Source organism: Dreissena polymorpha, chromosome 2, assembly GCF_020536995.1.
Source record: "Dreissena polymorpha isolate Duluth1 chromosome 2, UMN_Dpol_1.0, whole genome shotgun sequence".
NCBI classification, from domain to species: Eukaryota; Metazoa; Mollusca; class Bivalvia; order Myida; family Dreissenidae; genus Dreissena; species Dreissena polymorpha.
In genome coordinates, this window is record NC_068356.1 from 4,468,014 (window position 1) to 4,492,341 (window position 24,328).

Genomic DNA, 24,328 nt, shown 5'->3' on the forward strand with positions numbered 1-24,328 from the left:
GTTTATGAGGATTGTGCGTCATACATTGGATGAGCCTTTCCAGGACTGCATCATATTGGCAGGTGTGACACTATAAACATTTCACTGTCAGTCTCTTGTGAAAGCGACGAGGTTATTAGTGAATATGTAGATAGGGCTCGAACTGACCAGCCTGTACTGTTAAGAAAGTGTTACATTTTGACCCGAACCCGGTGTATATAGATTTTTTATGAACGGATGTCCATCGCTAAACATAATACATGGATATTAAATGTAGCAATTGATTTGAAAAGTGATGTTCTGTTACTAAACACAACTGACAAATGAAACATCACTATACTTTACCATAAACAAGTAGAAGTGTTTTCAATAATAATTGCCGAACATACCAAATCACAGGTAAGAATTGATTCTCACAATATATCCTTAATAACTCGGACTGATAATATTACTCACGGTATCAGCAGTTGAGATTTTCATGTTGGCCCAGTACGGCGACAGGACACACAGGTCGTAGGCGCCTAGAATCGGCGCTGTCCCCGCAGCCGGCGGGTTGGTGTACCGGTACCTGACTCCGCTGTCGGCGGTCTCCTCAGTGATGGTCGACAAGACCACATTGCCAGACTTCGTGACCTTAATCGAGGATAAAATTTATAACAAAACACGTATTTTTGTTTGGTAGATCGGTATTGTTTATACTATATGCTCATTGGTGTTTTAACCCATTTATGCCTAGTGGACTCTCCCATCCTTGTAAATTGGATCAATTCATTTCCAACTTAAGGGATGTCTAGTATATTTATTTCTATATTGAGAATATTTCTTACAGAAATTCCTTTAAGCAAACAGCGCCGACCCTGATGAGACGCCGCATTATGCGGCGTCTCATCTGGGTCTACGCTGTTTGCCAAGGCCTTTTTTTTCTAGACGCTATGCATAAATGGATTAACTTTAACACACTATGCATTTGCACTTACTGGCCAAGAGATTGACATGGAGGCTTATGCTCATCGCTTTATGTCTTTCCATAAACTGTAACCTGTTAATGATAAGGTGAAATCCCCAATATTATCATAAAATAGTGTTAAACTTTTGATTTATAACCTAAATATGATTATTTTTATCACCAACAACGAATATTGTTTAATTTTTATATACATGTTTAAGACAATCTGACATTTTGTTCAGTCTGGCTGTATACATAATCCTTAATAACCCTCTGTACTCGACTAAAGCTACTGTAAGGCCGACAACGGTTACCGGGTCATTTGAAGAACCGACAACGAGATAAACTATAATATATATTTTAAGATTGTAAAAACATTTTGCTTGTCAAAAGATACAATTTTTTTTAAATATCTTCATATTTGACAACATTGTGTGCTTTTGATTCAACGATTTAAAAAGCAATGAACAAATGGACGATAACCGCTGTAGACCTTGCCCTCCCTTGCCGTAGACATTTCCATAATATTTGTATAATCCATGTTGACCTCATCTTTTTCATGACCATACCCCTAGAAACTAAGATATACAGAGTCAATACGTAAGTATTTATCGTTAAATAAATCTGAATGGGAAATCCCAATGCTTATTTTATATTTAATTCGCCTTTGTGCACAAGAACAGTAAACATGCTCCAAAAACCAAAACAATAACGCTCCTTGACGAATTTCTGCTAGAATACGATGGGGGGGGGGGGTTGTTAATAGGTAAATTTAGTTAATGTGTAATAAACGAATTCACACGATACCGTCATAGTAAGCAATAACACATTCTCACACGCACTCAACACAGATCCGGTACTTACGTATACAGATTGAGCGTAGGAACCTCCTTCGAGGGGCACAGCAATCTCCAAGTAGTTGTAGGAGCTGTAGTTGGCCGTGTTGGAAACTTTAGTGTGTGTATCGAACGGAATGAGTCTTATCTCTGTATGAGCGGCTGTAGTTGTGGCGGTCGCTGTAGTTGTAGCGGCTGGTGTAGTTGTCGCGGCTGATGTAGTTGTAGCGGCTGATGTAGTTGTAACGGCTGCTGTAGTTGTAGCGGCTGCTGTAGTTGTAGCGGCTGCTGTAGTTGTAGCGGCTGCTGTAGTTGTAGCGGCTGCTGTAGTTGTAGCGGCTGCTGTAGTTGTAGCACCTGTGGTTGTAGTAGCGGTTGCAGTTGTAGTGACGTCGGTAGTTGATGAAGCAGTAGCTGTTGTAGAGGCGGCTGTACTTGTAGGTACGGCTGTAGTTGTAGTATCGGCTACTGTCGTAGTAGTGGTAGCAGCTGGTGTAGTTGTGGTATCGGCTGTAATTGTAGTAATGGCTATAGTTGTGGTATCTGCTGCTGTTGTAGTAGCGGCTGTAGTTGTTGCTGCAGTCGTGGCATCGGCTGCGGTTGTAGTAGCAGCTGCAGTTGTGGCTGTAGTTGATGTATCGACTGCTGTTGTTGTAGCGGCTGTAGTTGTAGTATCGGCAACTGTTGTAGAAGCGGTGGTAGTTGTGGTATCAGCTGCTGTTGTAGAAGCGTAGGTAGATGTGGTATCGGCTGCTGTTAAAGAAGCGGTGGTAGTTGTGGTATCGGCTACTGTTGTAGAAACGATGGTAGTTGCGGTATCGGCTACTGTTGTAGAAGCGGTGGTAGTTGTGGTATCGGCTGCTGTTGAAGAAGCGGTGGTAGGTGTGGTATCGGCTACTGTTGTAGAAGCGGTGGTTATTGTGGAATCGGCTACTGTTGTAGAAGCGGTGGAGGTTGTGGTATCGGCTACCGTTGTAGAAGCGGTGGTAGTTGTGGTATCGGCTACTGTTGTAGAAGCGGTGGTAGTTGTGGTATCGGCTACTGTTGTAGAAGCGGTGGTAGTTGTGGTATCGGCTGTTGTTGTAGAAGCGATGGTAGTTGTGGTATCGGCTGCTGTTGTAGAAGCGGTGGAAGTTGTGGTATCGGCTACTGTTGTAGAAGCGGTTGTAGTTGTGGTATCGGCTGCTGTTGTAGAAGCGGTGGTAGTTGTGGTATCGGCTACTGGTGTAGAAGCGGTGGAAGTTGTTGTATCGGCTACTGTTGTAGAAGCGGTGGTAGTTGTGGTATCGACTGCTGTTGTAGAAGCGGTGGTAGTTGTGATATCGGCTACTGTTGTAGAAGCGGTGGTAGTTGTGGTATCGGCTACTGTTGTAGAAGCGGTGGTAGTTGTGGTATCGGCTACTGTTGTAGAAGCGGTGGTAGTTGTGGTATCGGCTACTGTTGTAGAAGCGGTGGTAGTTGTGGTATCGGCTACTGTTGTAGTAGCCGCTGTAGTTGTGGTATCGGCTATTGTTGTAGAAGCGGTGGTAGTTGTGGTATCGGCTGCTGTTGTAGTAGCCGCTGTAGTTGTGGTATCGGCTACTGTTGTAGAAGCGGTGGTAGTTGTGGTATCGGCTGCTGTTGTAGAAGCGGCGGTAGTTGTGGTATCGGCTACTGCTGTAGAAGCGGCTATAGTTGTGCTATCGGCTGCTGTTGTAGAAGCGGTGGTAGGTGTGGTATCGGCTACTGTTGTAGAAGCGGTGGTAGTCGTGGTATCGGCTACTGTTGTAAAAGCGGTGGTAGTTGTGGTATCGGCTGTTGTTGTAGAAGCGATGGTAGTTGTGGTATCGGCTGCTGTTGTAGAAGCGGTGGAAGTCGTGGTATCGGCTACTGTTGTAGAAGCGGTGGTAGATGTGGTATCGGCTGCTATTGTAGAAGCGGTGGTTGTTGTGGTATCGGCTACCGTTGTAGAAGCGGTTGAAGTTGTGGTATCGGCTACTGTTGTAGAAGCGGTGGTAGTTGTGGTATCGGCTACTGTTGTAGAAGCGGTGGTAGTTGTGATATCGGCTACTGTTGTAGAAGCGGTGGTAGTTGTGGTATCGGCTACTGTTGTAGAAGCGGTGGTAGTTGTGGTTTCGGCTACTGTTGTAGAAGCGGTGGTAGTTGTGGTATCGGCTACTGTTGTAGTAGCCGCTGTAGTTGTGGTATCGGCTACTGTTGTAGAAGCGGTGGTTGTTGTGGTATCGGCTGCTGTTGTAGTAGCCGCTGTAGTTGTGGTATCGGCTACTGTTGTAGAAGCGGGGGTAGTTGTGGTATCGGCTGCTGTTGTAGAAGCGGCGGTAGTTGTGGTATCGGCTACTGCTGTAGAAGCGGCTATAGTTGTGCTATCGGCTACTGTTGTAGAAGCGGTGGTAGTTGTGGTATCGGCTGCTGTTGTTGAAGCGGTGGAAGTTGTGGTATCGGCTACTGTTGTCGAAGCGGTGGTAGTTGTGGTATCGGCTACTGTTGTAGAAGCGGTGGTAGTAGTGATATCGGCTACTGTTGTAGAAGTGGTGGTAGTTGTGGTATCGGCTACTGTTGTAGAAGCGGTGGTAGTTGTGGTTTCGGCTACTGTTGTAGAAGCGGTGGTAGTTGTGGTATCGGCTACTGTTGTAGTAGCCGCTGTAGTTGTGGTATCGGCTTCTGTTGTAGAAGCGGTGGTTGTTGTGGTATCGGCTGATGTTGTAGTAGCCGCTGTAGTTGTGGTATCGGCTACTGTTGTAGAAGCGGGGGTAGTTGTGGTATCGGCTGCTGTTGTAGAAGCGGCGGTAGTTGTGGTATCGGCTACTGCTGTAGAAGCGGCTATAGTTGTGCTATCGGCTACTGTTGTAGAAGCGGTGGTAGTTGTGGTATCGGCTGCTGTTGTAGAAGCGGTGGTAATTGTGGTATCGGCTGCTGTTGTTGAAGCGGTGGAAGTTGTGGTATCGGCTACTGTTGTCGAAGCGGTGGTAGTTGTGGTATCGGCTACTGTTGTAGAAGCGGTGGTAGTAGTGATATCGGCTACTGTTGTAGAAGTGGTGGTAGTTGTGGTATCGGCTACTGTTGTAGAAGCGGTGGTAGTTGTGGTATCGGCTACTGTTGTAGAAGCGGTGGTAGTTGTGGTATCGGCTACTGTTGTAGAAGCGGTGGTAGTTGTGGTATCGGCTACTGTTGTAGAAGCGATGGTAGTTGTTGTTTCGGCTACTTGTGTAGTAACGGCTGTAGTTGTGGTATCGGCTACTGTTGTAGAAGCGGTGGTAGTTGTGGTATCGGCTACTGTTGTAGAAGCGGTGGTAGTTGTGGTATCTGCTGCTGTTGTAGTAGCCGCTGTAGTTGTGGTATCGGATACTGTTGTAGAAGCGGTGGTAGTTGTGGTATCGGCTGCTGTTGTAGAAACGGCTATAGTTGTGGTATCGGCTACTGTTGAAGAAGCGGCTATAGTCGTGGTATCGGCTTCTGTTGTCGAAGCGGTGGTTGTTGTATCGGCTGCTGTTGTAGATGCGGTGGTAGTTGTGATATCGGCTACTGTTGTAGAAGCGGTGGTAGTTGTGGTATCGGCTACTGTTGTAGAAGCGGTGGTAGTTGTGGTATCGGCTGCTGTTGTAGAAGCGGTGGAAGTTGTGGTATCGGCTATTGTTGTAGAAGCGGTGGTAGTTGTGGTATCGGCTACTGTTGTAGAAGCGGTGGTAGTTGGGGTATCGGCTACTGGTGTAGTAACGGCTGCAGTTGTGGTATCGGCTGCTGTTGTAGAAGCGGTGGTAGTTGTGGTATCGGCTAATGTTGTAGAAGCGGTGGTAGTTGTGGTATCGGCTGCTGTTGTAGAAGCGGTGGTAGTTGTGGTATCGGCTATTGTTGAAGAAGCTGTTGTAGTTGTGGCATCGGCTACTGTTGTAGAAGCGGTGACAGTTGTGGTATCGGCTGCTGTTGTAGTAGCCGCTGTAGTTGTGGTATCGGTTACTGTTGAAGAAGCCGCTGTAGTTGTGGTAGCCGCTGTGGTTGTGGTATCGGCTACTGTTGTAGAAGCCGCTGTAGTTGTGGTAGCCGCTGTAGTTGTGGTATCGGTTGCTGTTGTGGTAGCGGCTTCTGTTGTAGTATCGGCTGTATTTGTTGTAGCAGTTGTTGTTGCGGCTATTAGACAACTTTGTAGACCACTAAGTATGCCTAGTGCCATCAGTATTTTCTATAAAAGTAAGTGATTAAATGCGATTTTGAAATGCATGTTGAAGTTAGGGTTTATTGTTAAAATGTATTTGAAAACATACATTTATGGTACAATTCACAATAATTTCGATTGTCAGGCATAGCGTTTTATGAAATAGTACTGTCTTAGACTCGTTATTTTGGCAATATAAGAGAAACTGATTAAAAATAGATATTAATTTTATAAATAAATTACAAACTAAAGTTAAACACAATGTTTTTGGAACGAGCTATAATCGATGAACCGCATAAACATTTTACTGAACGGTAATAATTCTACCCATCATCGTTTTAAAATAGTGCGATTTCGATCTTATAAGTTTTCTAAAGAGCAGACTGTACTTATAGCTAAAACGACACATTATTATTTTTTACTGATAGTTTAAGGCGCCAAACTTACAGAAAACATCCCATGTAAAGATAATACACTCATGTTAATAGAATTAACCAGTAGCATTAGCAAATCTCATTTGAAAACTGGAGTTTATTTTTTCTGTTCAGGTGTATGTGTGAATAAACACGATGGAACATGGATTGTTGTTTGTCATCCATCCGGTTTCTTTCGTGTACATGTTTTTTTTTATAGAAAGCACCGTGTATTTGTTTACCCGTATCGAAAACAAAGTCCGTGTGTCAACAGATTAAATATTCTTCGTACGTAAGTAACATGTGGAGATCATTCTCCTCTATGTTAATTATGCATGACCTATTTCGGGAAGCACCTTATTGTTGATCATTTGATTTGCTCCAGCACGCGATAAACGGGATGTGCCTTGCACGCTAAAGCAATTAAGGACATTGTTACGGGAAAGCAGATAGCAACTTGTTGGTTAATTACAAACACCTTATTTTGACATCAGCACATTCCTATATCACACGAGTATTTGCATTTTGACAAAAAAGTGACAACTTTATTTTTCATGACAATTAGAAAGGGAAAACCCATTACACCTCATTGATGATTGATCACTACATACGATGGGTTTACACATGGGCTGGAGCGTTAAGATTTTTTTTCAAATATCTCAAGTTATTGAAATACATTTGCAAAAATCTTAAGTGCATAAAAGACAGTTTTGTTTGCAGTTTGTGCCGAAATCTTAACGTATAAAATAATCATTGAGTACGTCTGTAATCAGTGACAAAATTTCAAGTTGCTTGAAGAATAACCGAGCAGTACACAATGAATTTTTTAACAAGAGCACAGGCTAAGTAAATAAAGTAATTCTGATGCATTTAACATGGCCGTAAGCAGAATACAAATCTGTCTTTATGCACTCGTTGCGTCTTTATGCACTCGTTGCGATTCGTAAGAATTTGTTTTAAAAGTTATTTGAAATAAAGCACCACTTACAGGTGTGTTTTCATACATTAACGCTGAATTGGAGACCCCACACAGTCACGCGATCCTGCACCATGCATTATGTCATCGCCAAACATACATTGCGTGTGTTTTGCTACTGTTTCTATTTTCGTTTGCAAATATGCTGATTATCATTTGGCAAAAAGCAATGTGTAAACAATGTGTGTATTGATGTTGACGTAATTTTGAACATAATTTTGGATACAAATGGAGCTAGTTAAACAATATAAGCTTACTTATACAACATAAAGTGCATTGAAATTGAATTCTGCCCAAATGTTCATGCTAAACAATAAGGAATAAAAACTGTATAATCCAGACAGTCGTCAAAAATGAAGCTTAAATACTCATGATATCACTGTCGATAAAAAAGTATATTCTTGCGTCAACGAAACACCTTTTCTGCTGTAAATCATAATCTACATCACATTTCAAGAGTTACTACAAAATTAAACAGTCCAATCGATACCTAGTGATTAATAATGTATTGTGTTTGATACCATAGTAACTAGCAGATTTCTTTCCGCATACTATTTAGCTTAGTCGTCGTGCCAACGACCAATACAGAAAATTGGTGGGTTTTCTGTTGGTCTAACGAATATATTAAGGACAGTGCACGACCGTAAATATGCCCCGAGATAAAGTCATATGTTTATGAATTTATAAATTCCGTATTATTGAATAAAACTACAATAATACTACCATAAACATATATTCGCATTTAGACCATGTTTGGACTAATTGAAAAATCAGCAACAAAAAAACAGTAACATGTATTAAAAAGTAAAAACAAAAACCTCATAAATATTAGAAAATTACATTAAAAATTGCGAGTGGCTTTTAACGTTGGTTCAACGTTAGTTGTAGGATAGAACTTAATTACATAAGTATGCCAGCTAAACGATTTCGTACAATATGAAAATGACTTATTTACTTATATGTTTTTTTTTTCACTTGTCCCATGTCCGGACAGAGTACCAAGAGCTTTTTGAAGCATGCCTCATATATAAGGCTCATCTATTATTTTCCAACCCTTGACAGCGTTCCAAACGAATGCTAATTGGTGTCAGCTAATCTTTTGTCAGATTTACAACTTTCCTAGACTTAACCCTTTGCATGCTGGGAAATTTGTCGCCTGCTAAAATGTCTTCTGCTGAATTTCTAAAATCAGCATTTTCTTCGTGTTTTTTTTTAAAGAATACTATCAGAATAGCAATGGCGTCTCATCTGGATCCAAACTGTTTTGCAAAGGCCCTCAAAATTTGGTTCCAGCACTGAAATAGTTAATATGATGATTGATGTGAAGTTAACACTTTGGAGTGGTTTGACAACGAATGTTCTGAATAGCGCATCCGCTATTTACAAATGCTGAACATATTTAATTACAAGAAATATGTAACAATCGTCTTCAATTCCTGAACTGTAAAAGCTATAACGAAACGCTCGTAATTAATTAGAAACAAAGTTTATAAACAAAAATTATATAAGCCGTTTATTCTTGGGGAGATTAATTTAACAATGAAATCATTAAAGTGTAATATTGATTCTATCTTAAATGAATTAATTGTTGAATACCTTAATATTTTAGGGTTTCAAATAAACGATTTTTTAAAAACCGTATCCTTAGCTCTGGCTTTAATTTGTAAAATGGACCGAGTATATTATTATTTCCATTCACGTCCTTTAGAAATTAACTATTATCGGGCTGTTACAATTTTAAGTTGTTTGAGTAAATTCTCTCCATAGTGGACGCTATGTCTGTATGTATGACATTAGTTCATAAATATCTTAGCCATTATAAAAGGTTGTATGCTGTTTATGTGGAAATGACGCAATACTTTGATACAATTTACAAAATGTTTGTGCTTGAATTTTTTAATGTTGGATTGATAGTAAATTTATTAAAATTATCAACGACAAGAAACTTTTAAATAATCTTAATGTTGCAGTTTTGTTTAGGCAGGGTCAGATAATGTCACCGTAATTATTTTCTTTGTTTATTGAAAATTTAGAATGGTTTTTACTCGAAAGTTTATTATCAGTATTGAATATTGATGCGTATTGATGACGTTGCACACATTGTATTGCTGTTTTCTAATAAAATGGTCATCACAGGCAAATTCCTTCCCGAAGTACCGGTACACAGATTATTTGTATCTTGTATTTAGTCGCTATTATTTTTGAAGATTGAGCGTCAACATTGACGCTATAGACCACACTCGTACGAACAATTGACGGACATTGACGGGCAATCGATAGAAGTAGCTGAGAATTGTGATAACTTAGGAACGTTTTTTGTTATACTGGTAATTATAGTCTTAACCAAGATGATATATTTGGGAAGGCGGCCATTTATTGGCTTTTTTCCATCAGTTGTATCTTGTAGTAAATAGTTGAATTATTTAAAGCTTAACAACATGTTAGAGCGACCAAAAACTTTGTTCAAGTGTTTTTTTTTCCAGTTACCGGATGTTCCCGCCTCTTCTAGCTATGTTTACCTGCGTGGCTTACTCACACATATGAGTCTTGTTCTGAGAAAACTGCATGTGCGTAAAGTGTCATCCCAGATTAGCATGTGCAGTCCGCACAGGCTAATCAGGAACGACACTTTCCGCCTAAACTTGATTTTCGGTAAGGAAGGACTTCATTGAAACTAAAAATACAATAAAAGCGGAAAGTGTCGTCCCTGATTAACCTGTGCGGACTGCACATGCTATTCTGGGACGACACTTTACGCACATGCATTAAGCCAAGTTTTCTCAGAACATGGCTCATATATTTGGTAAGGCGGCCATCCATTGGTCTTTTCCATCAGTTGTATATTGTAGTAAATAGTTGAATAATTTAAAGCTTTGCAACATGTTAAAGCGACCAAAAACCTTGTTCAAGTGTTTTTTTCCAGTTACCGGATGTTCCCGCCTCTTCTAGCTATGTTTCCCTGCATGGCTTACTCACACATATGAAAGCGATTTCCTACATGAGTTCAACTAAACAGTTTTCCAGTTGAGTGTTACGACATATTTTAATTAGTTTTGTGTTTTCAATGACATCACCCTTATGATTGCACCATGACCGAATAGTGTGACGCCTGTTGGGTGAGACAAATGTAACTTTTTGTGAATGGTAATTTATTCTCTTTAAACTTCTGCCATTAAGGAAGGTCTTGGAACGTAACAATTTATTTCCGTTCAGTTCATTAACTACATCATGTTCGTGAGAAAAGCAATAAAACGCCTCTGGTTGACAACGGATCCTTTGGAACGTTTTGTTTGATACTAAGACAATTACATGTTAATTTAAATTCCTCCTATAATTGCTCTCTGTAATAATTATTTAATGTGTAGCTGGCCCTCCCGTCGAGCTCTACTTTATATCACAAGATACATAGTTGACAATGATCTGTCTAACATAGGAAAATACATTCAATTCAGGAATCGTTTAAGAATACACTATTTGTTACTTTTCGGATTGGTGTTAAGCAAGCATCCCGGAAAAAATGTTTTTCTTTAATGTATTTTAAGAACTTGTGCAAGATTGCATGCAATATTCAAAGCGCTGAAGGCACTGTAGGTGTTCGCTGTTGTAAAATATCGTCCTTGATTAGCTTGTGCGCATTGCACAGGCTAATCAGTATGCACAGGCTAATCTTATTTGACATGCATTAAGCCCCGTTTTCCCTGAAATCAACCAATGTGTACAGATTTCAATGATACACACTAGACTGGCCAATCTTGTCTTACAAGCTGTGAAACACTATTAGTCCTCTATATAAACCCTCTGCAGTGTATCAGTGGTGAACTATAAACAGGCAAATGTGGTGGTTATCTTTTCTAAAAGACGCTTTATATAGCATTTGTCGTCTGCTGCAACAGGCGGTGGTTGTCTTTCCATTACGTACCTAAGGCTTCTAAGCACATACTAATTTGCACAATATGGTCTGTAACATTAATGTGAGCTAATGCTCACACTAAAAACGCACATTACCATTACTTATTAAAATTAATAGGGTGCACATGAACCTTTTTGTGGGAAAGAGCAATGAATATCCGATGGGAATGGTGAAAGAAAAATATCATTTTTAACACGCCTTTTCTTTTAAGAGAACTCTGGTTTAAAAAAAGAGAAGAAACAAGACAAGACCTACTTTGCAAAACGTGATTGTTTAATACCCATTAGAAGCACTCCACAGAACATAATCCAAATGTACATACCGGTATATGTTAAGCATGATCTAAAGTGTGATATGTATTCTGTTAGATATGTAGATATTGCCAACTTATCACATATTGTTTGATCATATGGCATAAGAGTGTTATAATTTAAAGTTATACTCAAAGTGGTGTATTTCATAACAACGCAGAATACATTAAAAATGACACAAACGTGATATGAACACACGAATATAGCATTTGTTATCGTGCAAACGTTTTTATTCGGATTTACTGTTATTGTTTTTTCATATTTTAAGAGCAATATCAATATATACCCATCAGATGCTTTCATGACTTGAACAACAGTATTTCCAGTAAAAAATCGATTTGATTGTACAACTGTTTTGTATTCCTTTCATGTTAACAAGCAATTGCCATCCTCTTTCAATTGTCTCTCGATCGGGTTGCTATGGAAATTAGAAGCGGGTGCTAAAACACCTGGTCGCCAGTGTAATTGGAAATTGGGTGGACTATATTAACTAAGAAGAGATATAGAATATCAATAAAGATATTGAGGTCATTAAAAGCCGGCGCTTGTCACGTACATTGATGTAGTAGTGTCGCAATTCTTTGATCTTCAATATCGACGTTTTTGTTATGACGTTCTATAGTAATCATTCGGGAAGAGAAATGCGGCCCCTGTGCCTATAACACAACTTTCACATTGCAAGCCATCTATCCTTTTTTCTCCGCATTGCTCCGATTTATGACATTTGTTTGTTTGTTATTAGGAAAGTTGGTTTTCAATAAAGTCCTCGTCGCACTTCCAAAATAAAATTGTGAGTTTCAATCCTTTATCTTTGCAAAATAGCATCCTGACTTAGAGACGTGAGAAATTCTTACCTATTAATTAGCATAGGTTTAAGAAACCTACACTAACCGATTGCAATTATTTATATATTATCGCCTGTGTGTGATGTCAAGCTATAAAGCAGATATTTTAAATTTATAATTGAATTATCATGACCTTTTTTTACTATTTTTTTCTTCAATCTATTAAATTAAATTAAAAGATATTGGTAAAAAGTAAACCAATGAATATATATGAGTCGCGTTCTGAGAAAACTGGGCTTAATGCATGTGCGTAAAGTGCCGTTCCAGATTAGCCTATGCAGTCCACACAGGCTGATCAAGAACCACACTTTCCGCTTGTATGACATTTTTCGTTTAAATAAAGTCTCTTTTTAGCAAAAATCAAACTTAGGCGGAAAGTGTCGTCCCTGATTAGCCTGTGCGGACTGCATAGGCTAATCTGGGACGACACTTTACACACATGCATTAAGGTCAGTTCTCTCAGAATACGACCCCATAACAAATATGCGAACAATAACCCTGACAAAAAATTAAATCTAGAATATTGAAGCAATACGTGATTTAAACCGAACAATGACGTCATAAACTAACGACTCTTTAATATGTTATCAATATTTAACATTTATAAAAATGTGGATGTCACAAACGAACTTTGTATGATGAATTAAAAATCATTTAATCATTGACGCATATTTTAACTGTAATAAGTGTCAAATTGAAACCAACGCGTGAGTGTGTTTACATGATACAACATTTATTTGATACTTAAAGTGATCGACCAATTATAGAATTTTAATAAATAATGCACGTTGTTTTCGTTCAAATTGTGCACAGTGAGCCCTTATTAGAAAATACTTCATAAAACAACTGAAGTCTTAAAGTTTATTTTATATTATGGGCCATTTGTAACTATATTCTAGCAAAAGAACTGGCTCATGTAAATACACACCTCTAACTTGTTTGACACTGTTTAATATATCCGACCCATGAGTAGCATAAAATGCGTGTTTTTTCTCAATGCAATGGCTTGCATCATGAGCGCGTTTGTTTTTGCTTATATAAAATAAACACAACGTTCTTAAGAACAATAATTTGTGTATGTATGTGTACATCAATACACTACAAACATTCAGTTATTAACGCAGATTATTAATAAATATATCATGCTTATTGATAAATACTATATCGTTGCAATGGGCGAGTTCTTCAATTTATTATCTGGTCAGTTCTTTTTAATGTTTCATACTTAAATGATACTTTCGATCGCAAACAAGTACGTGCATAGCTTTTGATTAAATATAAAAGTATTTTAGTAAATATCTCACTTTTTATATACCTTTTGAAATGTTATACAGGCTAACATACTTTGTGGCAGTTTTATTGTTTCTGTAACCGAATATTTCCGTCATATCTACTTCAATATTAGCAATAAGATCATGGTTTTAACAGTGAAGAAAATTGCGACTCTGAAAGCGATATTGTAAATAATTCAAGCGAAAAGTACCTTTATAACTCTCGAATCAATAATGAATTCATAATCATTCAATGTTTCAAATTAATTAGCATGCATGCGCTGCTATGCATAATGAACATGATCTACTCTTTACAATTATTTTATTAGGGATAGTAATAGCAATAATTCATCTCTGTGGCGTCATTGTTAGAAAAACAGAACAGCAGAACAAATAGGACACGGAATTCTAGTCAATTATTTAATCAACAATTTTAATTATTCTTTTGAAACTAATCAACGCTTAAAAGACCAATTTATCCATAATTTGCGCGATACAAATAATAACCAACCGCCAGTATAATACGATAGAATGTTTAAGACTGAATTCGCGTATGAAACATATTTAGATTGCATCAATACTAAAAATCACCTTAAAGATTTATCAAGGTTAAGACTTAGCGCCCATAAATTGGAAATAGAGACTGGTAGTTATATAATAACATACCAAGAAATCAACGCACATGTAGACTATGTAACACAAATGCTGTTGACTCCGAGTAACACTGCTTTTTTAACTTGCCAAATCTATAAAGATCTACGAACAAAATATTGTATTCGCTCAAACTGGCCAAAACTGGCTACTTTTTACTTTTAGATTATCATATCAAGATTTACTTCAAGATTTATATATATTTTGTATGATCACGAGTGAATTAAAAACGACATTCCATCGAATCCAACAAATTTTATTTTCATTTTATGCTTTTTTGGTGAATTAACAAACAAACAAAGTACTTATAGACTTCGACATGATAAAATGTGTTCGTACTCGTAAATAGAGTTTTATGAGTCCGTTGCTTTATAAAAATTACGTTATGCTATTTATTAACAATTCATATTTTTATGCAAACCATATGCAAAATACGTGAATTGCTTCATTCACACATCCATCAGTCGTAATAGAATGCTGCTCTTTTACGTGGGCTATGTTTAATTATCAACACTGTATCAAGTCGCATACTTCGGCTTAATACTTCGGAAACAATTATGTAATTCAATACTCATGTTGTGTGGCATTAGTAGAAATAGTCATATATACGTTTTGCTAAATTAACTATTGGAATTATTTTATTTAATTCAAGACCACAATGCGATATTCTAGAGAAAATGGTCACATGATCACAGTATGCGTCGGCTCGATAACTGCATATCTCGGGCCGAAATCCATATCTCGAAATTGACAATTATTGTCGGCTCTCCTTGTTCAGCGATTAATCTCTAAATGCACACACGCAAATGATACTCGCTAAAGAGGACATGCAGATACAAAGTGTAGTTTTTTTTTTAAATTGAGTGTTTTTTTCGCACAGCGGTCTTACCCAGGTATTGACATTTATCAATAATATCCCATGAAAGTTTGATAAATTTTCCCGCCATTAGGTCCGAATGAATAAATATACAGTATATATTTGTATTTGTTGAAATACGCATACTGAGCACAATAAAAATACATACAATAATGTATTATTTTATTCACATTTGTTCATGCGACACATAAGTATAGCCTGGATTACAATGTGTCAATGACACTACGTGGACGGGTCAGGCACGGACAAAAATTCGCCGAACAACAACCTGTGATGGGGAATTTTAACCGATGTTAATAAACGTTTGCAGCAGTAAACTTTGTAAGCGCTTATAACTCATCCATTTATAAAGTTTAACCCATTTACGCCTAGTGGACTCTCACATCCTTTTAAATTGGATTAATTTATTTCCAAAACGAGGGATGTCTAGTATATTTATTTCTATATTTAGAATATTTCTAACAGAAATTCCTTTAAGCAAACAGCGCAGACCCTGATAAGACGCCGCATCATGCGGCGTCTCATCTGGGTCTACGCTGTTTGCCAAGGCCTTTTTCATAGACGCTAGGCGTAAATGGGTCAAAGTAAGTGTTATTGAATTTAATGTTAATAATCGTAATACTACTTATCATTTAAATCATGGTTTTAATATGTATATACATAATTACTTGTTAATATGAGTCGCGTTCTAAGAAAACTGGGCTTAATGCTTGTACGTAAAGTGTCATCCTAGATCCAGTTCGCACAGGCTAATCAGGGACGACATTTTCCGTGTTTATGACATTTTTCGTTTAAATGAAGTCTCTTTTAAGCAAAAATCCAATTTACGCGGAAAGTGTCGTCCCTGATTAGCCTGTGCGGCCGGCACAGGCTAATCTGGGACGATACTTTACGCTCATGCATTATGCCCAGTTTTCTCAGAACACGACACATATTAATGTTTAGGTATTGTTTCTACCTTGCATGTTACAAGATATCTCTTGAGCGTGAAAATAAAAGTTATTGATTGGATAAACTATATGATGTCGTCCACCTGCACTACAGACATAACATTATTTGTTCATGCTGCATTGTAAAATTAAGTTAGTAAAACAAAGTGTAATAAGTGTATATTCTAAAACCTAAGCCAATAAGTTGTATTTATATTTAGATTTTACATTTGGCCTGTTTTATTTAAGATATTATACGCACATGTTTTGTTAAATTTTCAAGATATGATTGAGATCATTATGTAACAATACATCTGAACATCTGAGATACTTTACATAACCAGCATTTCATTTTTAGGATACATTTCCGATTTCCCTGAGCGAGACTCGTATAAAAACATCAATTGGGTCGCGTTCTGAGAAAACTGGGCATAATGCATCTGCGTAATGCGTCGTTCCAGATTAGCCTGTGCAGTCCGCACAGACTAATCAGGGACGACACTTTCCGCCTTAACTGGAATTTCGTGTAGAAGAGACTTTCTTCAAAGGAAAAATACCATAAAGCGGAAAGTGTCGTCCCTGATTAGCCTTTGCGGGCTGCAATGGCTAATCTGGAATGAAACTTTACGAACATGCATTAAGCCCCGTTTTCTCATATATAAACATCACATAATCGGACAAATCGCCATCAACGTATTGTCCAGTGATTTTGATCGAAATAAACAAACATATGCACTTATTATAAGTATAGTATAGTATTATAGGATGCGACTATTACATTTTTTTATTACAGGAACAATAGTTGCAAAACTATTAAATGAGGAATTTATTATCTGAAACTCCAAGTCGGTTGATTGAAAGGAAGCGATTCCTTTTGCGGTTTGAAGTGTAACGAATTTCTTCTCTCACATTTTTGTTATTTTTTTTCTCCCAAAAATGATCATGGCATGACAGGATAACTAATCGGAAACAATAATTGTATTGTTCTATAAATCAGGAAGTACAGTTTAAAACTCGGAATTATCAGCTATCCTTAATTAGGAGAAAAATGTGTTTTATACATGTTCATTGCATTATTGGGTTTGATAATGACTTTTTTTGAGAAATTAATATTTTGTTGAAAGCAGAACATAATATATTGTACTTACCGTGCACCGCATTTTTGCTTTCCGGCCAATGTATTTCCCTTGATAAGGCAGTTCTAACCCTGACTGTAAGTGTACGATAGCGTACAAGAATAACGCTGTTTCACAAACAATATTTTGTATTTTATCGTTTATTTTTCCGTGTTCACAATGTTATTCGGTCATCTCCCACTGTTTAAAGAACCTATCACAGTTTCCAGATGTGTCACACTCTCATGAAATCTCGATAATTCTTTTGTCCGTCCTTGATTGTATTATCTGTATTTCACACCTATTATAACAAATAAAACCTAAAAAGGTAATCAGTCAAACATATTTTAACATATTACATTAGTATAATTCTTAAATTAATTCAGTACACTACTCTAGGCAAAGACTAGTTCACAAGAGATTATTCTACAGTATTAAACGTTCTCATCCCCTCGTTGATAATTACGGAAACAATAATCTTAGTTGTATACCCGCCTTAAAACACCAATATGCATGTCAGATTGCGACCGCTTGCGGTAACAAAAAGACAGCGGTAACAGATTAATTGATTGTTTTCGCATCCAATATTTTTATTATACCGTTCCGCGTGGTGAAAATGATGTCATTTTCCGGAAATGAACATTGGCCAATAATAAAGCAATACAAATCGACAAAGTACGAACACAGCGGAATAGGCTAATCCGGCTCAATTTACTGCGCTGTAGCCATGGGAATCTGCATATAGCAGAATATACAATTTCCACGATCCAACACTAAAATATTGATTGGACAATCTGCTATAACATGTGTCATCATTTCATGGGTATTGCTATTTGTTTTCGTTATTATTACCGACATTTCGTAACAGAAAGCAACACATGTCCGACTTGGGAACGTGTGTTATGTCTTGAAATACGCATCCCATTTTCTAATAAATATGCGAATTATGATTGGTTGACATCTGAAGTAAAAATATAAACTTTATAAATTCTAAAAAAAACGATGCTTTTATAATCCTTTATTATATTATTGTTATACATAATATAAATATTAATTATTAATAAATAAATAAATAAATAAATTAATAAATAAATCAAACGACAAAGTTTACCTTTAAATCATCAATAGAAACTGTTGCAGTTTCGGATTCTTAGGAAGAGCTGAAGAACGCATTGTTTTATATCGATTCTCAACCAGAAATAACTATTAACTAAGGCAATGGTCCTGAATAATGTAGTACAAGTCAGTACCCGTAGAAACGATAAGATGGGATTCTGTCCTCGTTGGTCGATAAGGTACGGTTTATGGCATCTATCCATGGCGACAGTGTTTTGTACGTTTCCTTGTTACGTGGTAAAAACATTTTTCGCCATCCGGTTATTTAACCGTTTGGATGCATTTTGGAGAACACCGTTTTTATATGCATGGTACATGCGAATTAATACATGTAGTTGTATTAAGATTAGGACCGATATAAACAATGGAAAATACCGATCTGAATTGTGAATTAAATGTTTTTTTCGCATATTAAAGTATTTGTTCTTAACGTGTGTGTTATAAATACGATTTGTTATTTTCTTACAAAATCTCAACTTTAGTATTCGAATAAGAACTTGAACGGCGGTGACCATAGCAGCAATTTCTGCCAATTATATGCTGTTAAAACGAGGATTCTCAAAATGTTATTGCAAAAACTTCATGTTTAGGTTGATTGGATTATTTTGTTTTTGACTAAAATAGGAAATGTCGATATATATTTGTTTGCACATGTCCTGCATACATTAGACCAAACACGGCACCGCTTAAGACTGTTACTTCCAACGTTCCATGTTTTTGAGTGTCATATCTGCGAACCATTGTTTGTTTGTTCGGGCAAACCTATCCATACGGACATAACAATAATGTTCATCCTTTTTACACAACTGTAGACAGTGATCAGCCCCATACATTGTGTTTCAATTAAAATCAATACACATAAATCACAACTGTATTTGTTTTCAGCAAGCGTTTTAAATGCATTTAATTGTAAGCTTGATTCTCCACTGGGAGAAGGCATCACATCTGTACCAAGCTTCCTAAAAATCGTGATCCCGCGCGAAAGTCTGATATGAGGCCATAACATGCAAATCACGGTACATTAGCTTCATTTAGCAGTCACCGGAAACACTGCAGTACAAGGTCGTTCTGTGGATGAATTCCAGTTTCACTCCTCATCTGATTGGATTGTCGGAAACATCAGTCGATGTATTGATCAGTGGGTTTCCAAACCCATAAAACACCGGGGGCGGGTGGCAGGGCATTATGACATAACCTCATACGAGAAAATCATTATGGTTATCATTGACAGCACACATTACATTCTTTTCGAACGTATATATAATTAATGGAAGCCTCGTATTTTATCGTGAACTGTAGCATTCATACAATTGTTGTACATATTCGATTATATAGACATTTAATTCCACCTTGTACATTGATAAATATCGTACGTACATTTTATTTAAATACAATGTAATTACCGCAGTTTTGTATGGCTTTGAACACTCACCACATGCATTACTTGCTATTTAGTTTCCTTTCTTCAGTAAGCATTAGAAAAAATCGAATTCCAAAGTTGGTATATTAAATTTTCTTTATTACGATAATATTTGAAACATATGATTATACAGTTTTTTAACAAAAGTATAACAGAAGTTTATGAAAATATGAGCACACATTACACAAAAATACATCAGAAGATACATTATAGAAGGGGCTATATAGTACACAGCAACCTTTTTTTATAAAAGTAAGTGAGAGAATAATGACAATAAATACAACTAGTAAGACACGCGTTAAATACTTGAGCATAGGGAAAACATAAAGCAAACATTTGTTTCCATTTTTAGAAGTTATACAACAGATAAGACTAATTTTTAAACATTGGGCTTTGTGAGAAAAGACAATATTTAAATGTAAAGAAAAACGCTCGAACAGCACGAGGTACAGAAACACTGTTTTAATATGTGTTTAACACTTTGCATGCTGAGAAATTTGTCGTCTGCTAAAATGTCGAATTTGTAAAATGAGCATTTTCTTCGATTTTTTTGAAGAATATTATCAGAATAGCAAACAGTTTGGATCCTGATGAGACGCCACGTTCAATACAGTATATATATTTAACTTCATAACTAGCCTTATATCGTTTGTGATCCCTGTCGCTCTGTTTGCTGTCGGTTATACGCTCGTGCCCTTAGAGAGCGCAAATACCGGAATCTACTTGTATCACACTGGCGCCAGAATTCGATTCTCCACTAAACCATATAAGCAGACTTTTGTTTCGCACGAGATATTAAACCGAAGTAAAGTGTTTTGTATTATACTTTAAAAGTGTATGTAAAGGTCTAGAGTCGTATTGAACGGGACATCTTCAGTATTCCCCAGTATACACATAACCCAAATAAATACATTTATTTACGTTATTAATTCTTTATGTATAACGAAAACCACTCCCTTAATAAATGCCTTTTAACAGTTAACAATATTGCTGATAACTTATAACGCAGGAAGCGTTAAACATATTTCTTTATTTTTCATGTTAAGCCAGTATTTGGGTGTTTTCTTATACGAACCCCTTGTTGTGGGTGTGTTAACATGGTGATCTGTATATAAAACCCTGCATTTAAGAACACACGTTTTTCAATTGTAAGCCATGCATAACTCATTTTTGCGAAATATAATATCAGCTATGTTTTATATCGAAATCATACATGAGAAAAAACAGTATTTCCGTGCATGGATAGGTAACACTACGATATAGCATGATGAGGAAGACACCAGCAGTTAGGTACGCTTCGCTCTGCTAATCTTTGAATTAAATTGCTGATTACTGATGAACATGATTTTAATTCTTAATTTGTTGAATTTTCAAATGTAACAGAACCTCTATAATTTATAAGAAGAACTTAAATATTATAGTAGTTTCACGTAAACACTTTAAATATTTAGGACTTTATGTAAGATTTAGACATTTAATTTATATCATAAACTGAACATATAAATACAGTTAATAATGCACGTATAAAGTTGTATTATATGATCTGAAAATTGTTTCCTTTCGTGTATTATTCCAATTATTATTATCAAAACACACAGTTCTTTTTTGCACAATAAAACATTTGTATTGCTAAAATGATTGTTGACATGTAGCATTTCGAGCGAGATTAGCAGCAAAAGATTATAAGGTTTGGATACATGCTTTATTAATTCTTAAAATTCTTGTAGTGATGTCGTTGCTTTTTTATTCTCGATAGAGTGAAGGAACATAGACTGTCAATTTAAAAGAAAGTCAAACATATTCGTGGGTCGATAAAATAAAGTTTTCTTTCTTTAAATTATATTGCTTATTTTTATTGGATTGTATGTTTCGATTGTTTATATCTGTTACACACATTTAAACAGCTAAAACGGAGAAATATTCCGTGCCATATGGATATCACAGATAAAGACATAGATTATGACAAAACAGATGGTACGGTAATACACACGAAACACAATATCGTGCTATTGTGATTGTAATGATTATGCGACCGTCTCCAATCCATACAGACGGAACACAATGATAACTGAACACTTGGAAAGCGGGGCGACCGTCTCCAATCCATACAGACGGAACAAAATGAAAACTGAACACTTGGAAAGCGGGTGCGAAAAACAAACAACGATATTTTAAAACAGTTATTGATTTCTGTTATTTGAAGGCATAACAATTAATGTCTTAACACAATATCTTGTTCCGTTTACTGCCAATAAAATGCCAACATGCCAAGGCTTGATATATGGCCATTAGAATCGCACGGGGCTATCACCGCTTTAAAGAATCCACATCAATACCAAATTTGTTTTGATTCACCGAAACATACCATTATAATGATTGATGTACCACTGACTCAAACAATACAACTAAAGCACTAAGCAGAGAACTGCTCATTATTTGCTACTCCTTCTTTTTACATATTAATGTTAGTTTTATGCTTTTGCGTTATTTATTAATAAAACAACAACTACTCAACGCATACGTCGGTGTTCACCCTAACTTAATTTTTATAAATAAATATATTCGCATATTTTATTAGTATGTCTTTTTCTTGCTTTTTGTCAATGTTGCAAATTTGATTGTTGCCTACTTATTTGAATACGACAATTTAACGTTATGCTTTGATCAATATAGTTTGCAATAATATATATTTCAGTTTAAATAAAAAAAATGAATGTGTTTAATATTTTATTATTTTGTTTTACTGGCTTTCGGTTGATGTCTCAAATGTGATAGTTAAATACGTATTTTATACCGTAATTATGTGTCTGTGTAAATATAAATATAATGTGTAATAATATGTAATGTAGTTTCTTATGTATTCATGTAAGTGCATGGTTTTCATTGCTTTTTGTCAATATATTGAATCTGATTGTAAAATAATTATCACACTTATTGTGACCATTGTAATGGTTTGCTAATTATCATTGTTGTTGGTATATATATATATATATATATATATATATATATATATATATATATATATATATATATATAGTTATATATATAGTTATATAAGTAAAATGTAATAATCCAGATTGTGAATATTATATAATAAAAGTAAAACACGTGTCTGGGATTTTAAATATATATTGATTTAGCCAACGCGTTTCGCATAGCTCATCAGGGCATAATACAATATATTACAACGTCAAAATGTCATGGAGATAACGTCATATCAATTATGACGTCATAACGTCAATAAATATTAAATGAAATTTAATTTGGGTTTAAATACATGTATAAAATGTTGTTCTTTTGCTAACCTAGCTGAAATATTGTTCGAAAATAGCTTATAAAATGGAAATATTTTAAATTTTGGTTCATTATGTGAACATTCATCTAAATGTTTACTTAAAGGCATCTGTCTTGTTGAGGGGTCTCGCATTTGTTGTTCATGGACAGATCGCCTATTTCTAAGTTTATCGCCAGTTTGGCCTATATAATATTGTTTGCATCCATTGCATAATAATACATAAATCACATTTTGTATATCACATGACATATTAGTTTTTATTTTGAACATTTTGCCATTAAAATCAAAAGAATTCCCTTCAATAATATAACCACACAGGGCGCATCTAGAGTCATTACATTTGGATACTCTTGGTTCTTGAGATGAAAAGTAAGATTTGGTTAACAGACGTTTTAAATTAGGTGGCTGTCGCTTACATTTTATTATCTTCTGATTTGAAATTATTTTATTCATAACCGGGTCTGTTTGTAAAATGTCAATGTTGTTTTTTAATACGCCAAACAGTTCTTTATTTTTTTGATTTTGTGTTGAAATAAATGGAATTATATTACTCTTGTCTTTTTGTGTTGATTTTGAAAGTAATTCATGTTTAGGGATGGAAAGTGCTTTTTTAATACCTGTATTTATAATAGATTGTGGATATTTTCTTTGAATAAGTGAATGCTTAAGTTCATTTAAACGTTTTAGTTTAAGTTTATCATTCGAAACTATGGTGCAGATCCGTTTCGCTAAAGTGAAAGGAATATTTATCTTTGTGTGTTTATTATGACACGAGGTAAAATTAAGATATTGTTTAGAATCAGTTTCTTTGTAATATATATCAGTATTAATTTCAGTATTGTTTTTTATAATCAATATATCAAGAAATGGTAACTCGAGTGTGCTTGTTTGCTTTGTAAACTTGATATCCGAATGTAAGTTGTTTAAAATAGTATAAAAGTTTTGAAGTTCATGGGGAAATTTTGTCCAGAAAATAAAGCAATCGTCTAGAAATCTTTTCCAAAATGTTTTTATAAAAGAAAGAAATTCATCATTATAAATTGATCCAATTCTTGCATATAGTTTTTGTTCTAAAAATCCCACTACCAATGTAGCGTATGTTGGCGCGAATTTAGTACCCATTGCAGTCCCTTTAGATTGGTTGTAGTACTTATCATCAAAATTGAAGTTATTATTTTCAAGTATTATTTTTATGCCTGACACTAAACATAACATATCATTAAAAGAAAGAAAAGCTATAGATTTATTAGCAGAAGACAAATCCATAACTATTAAAGAAGCAGATAAG

The 24,328-nt window shown here is 36.0% G+C and overlaps 1 protein-coding gene across 1 annotated transcript; it reads right to left on the reverse strand.

Moving 5' to 3' along the window:
- Positions 1-18: 18 nt before the first annotated feature.
- LOC127865533 (serine-rich adhesin for platelets-like) lies at positions 19-5,929 on the reverse strand. The gene is made up of 3 exons (XM_052405379.1): positions 1,790-5,929; positions 436-612; positions 19-45 (listed from the first exon to the last, which is right to left on the reverse strand). Exons 1-3 carry the CDS (start codon positions 5,927-5,929, stop codon positions 19-21), a joined length of 4,344 nt encoding a protein of 1,447 aa, XP_052261339.1.
- Between the last annotated feature and the right edge of the window lie 18,399 nt (positions 5,930-24,328).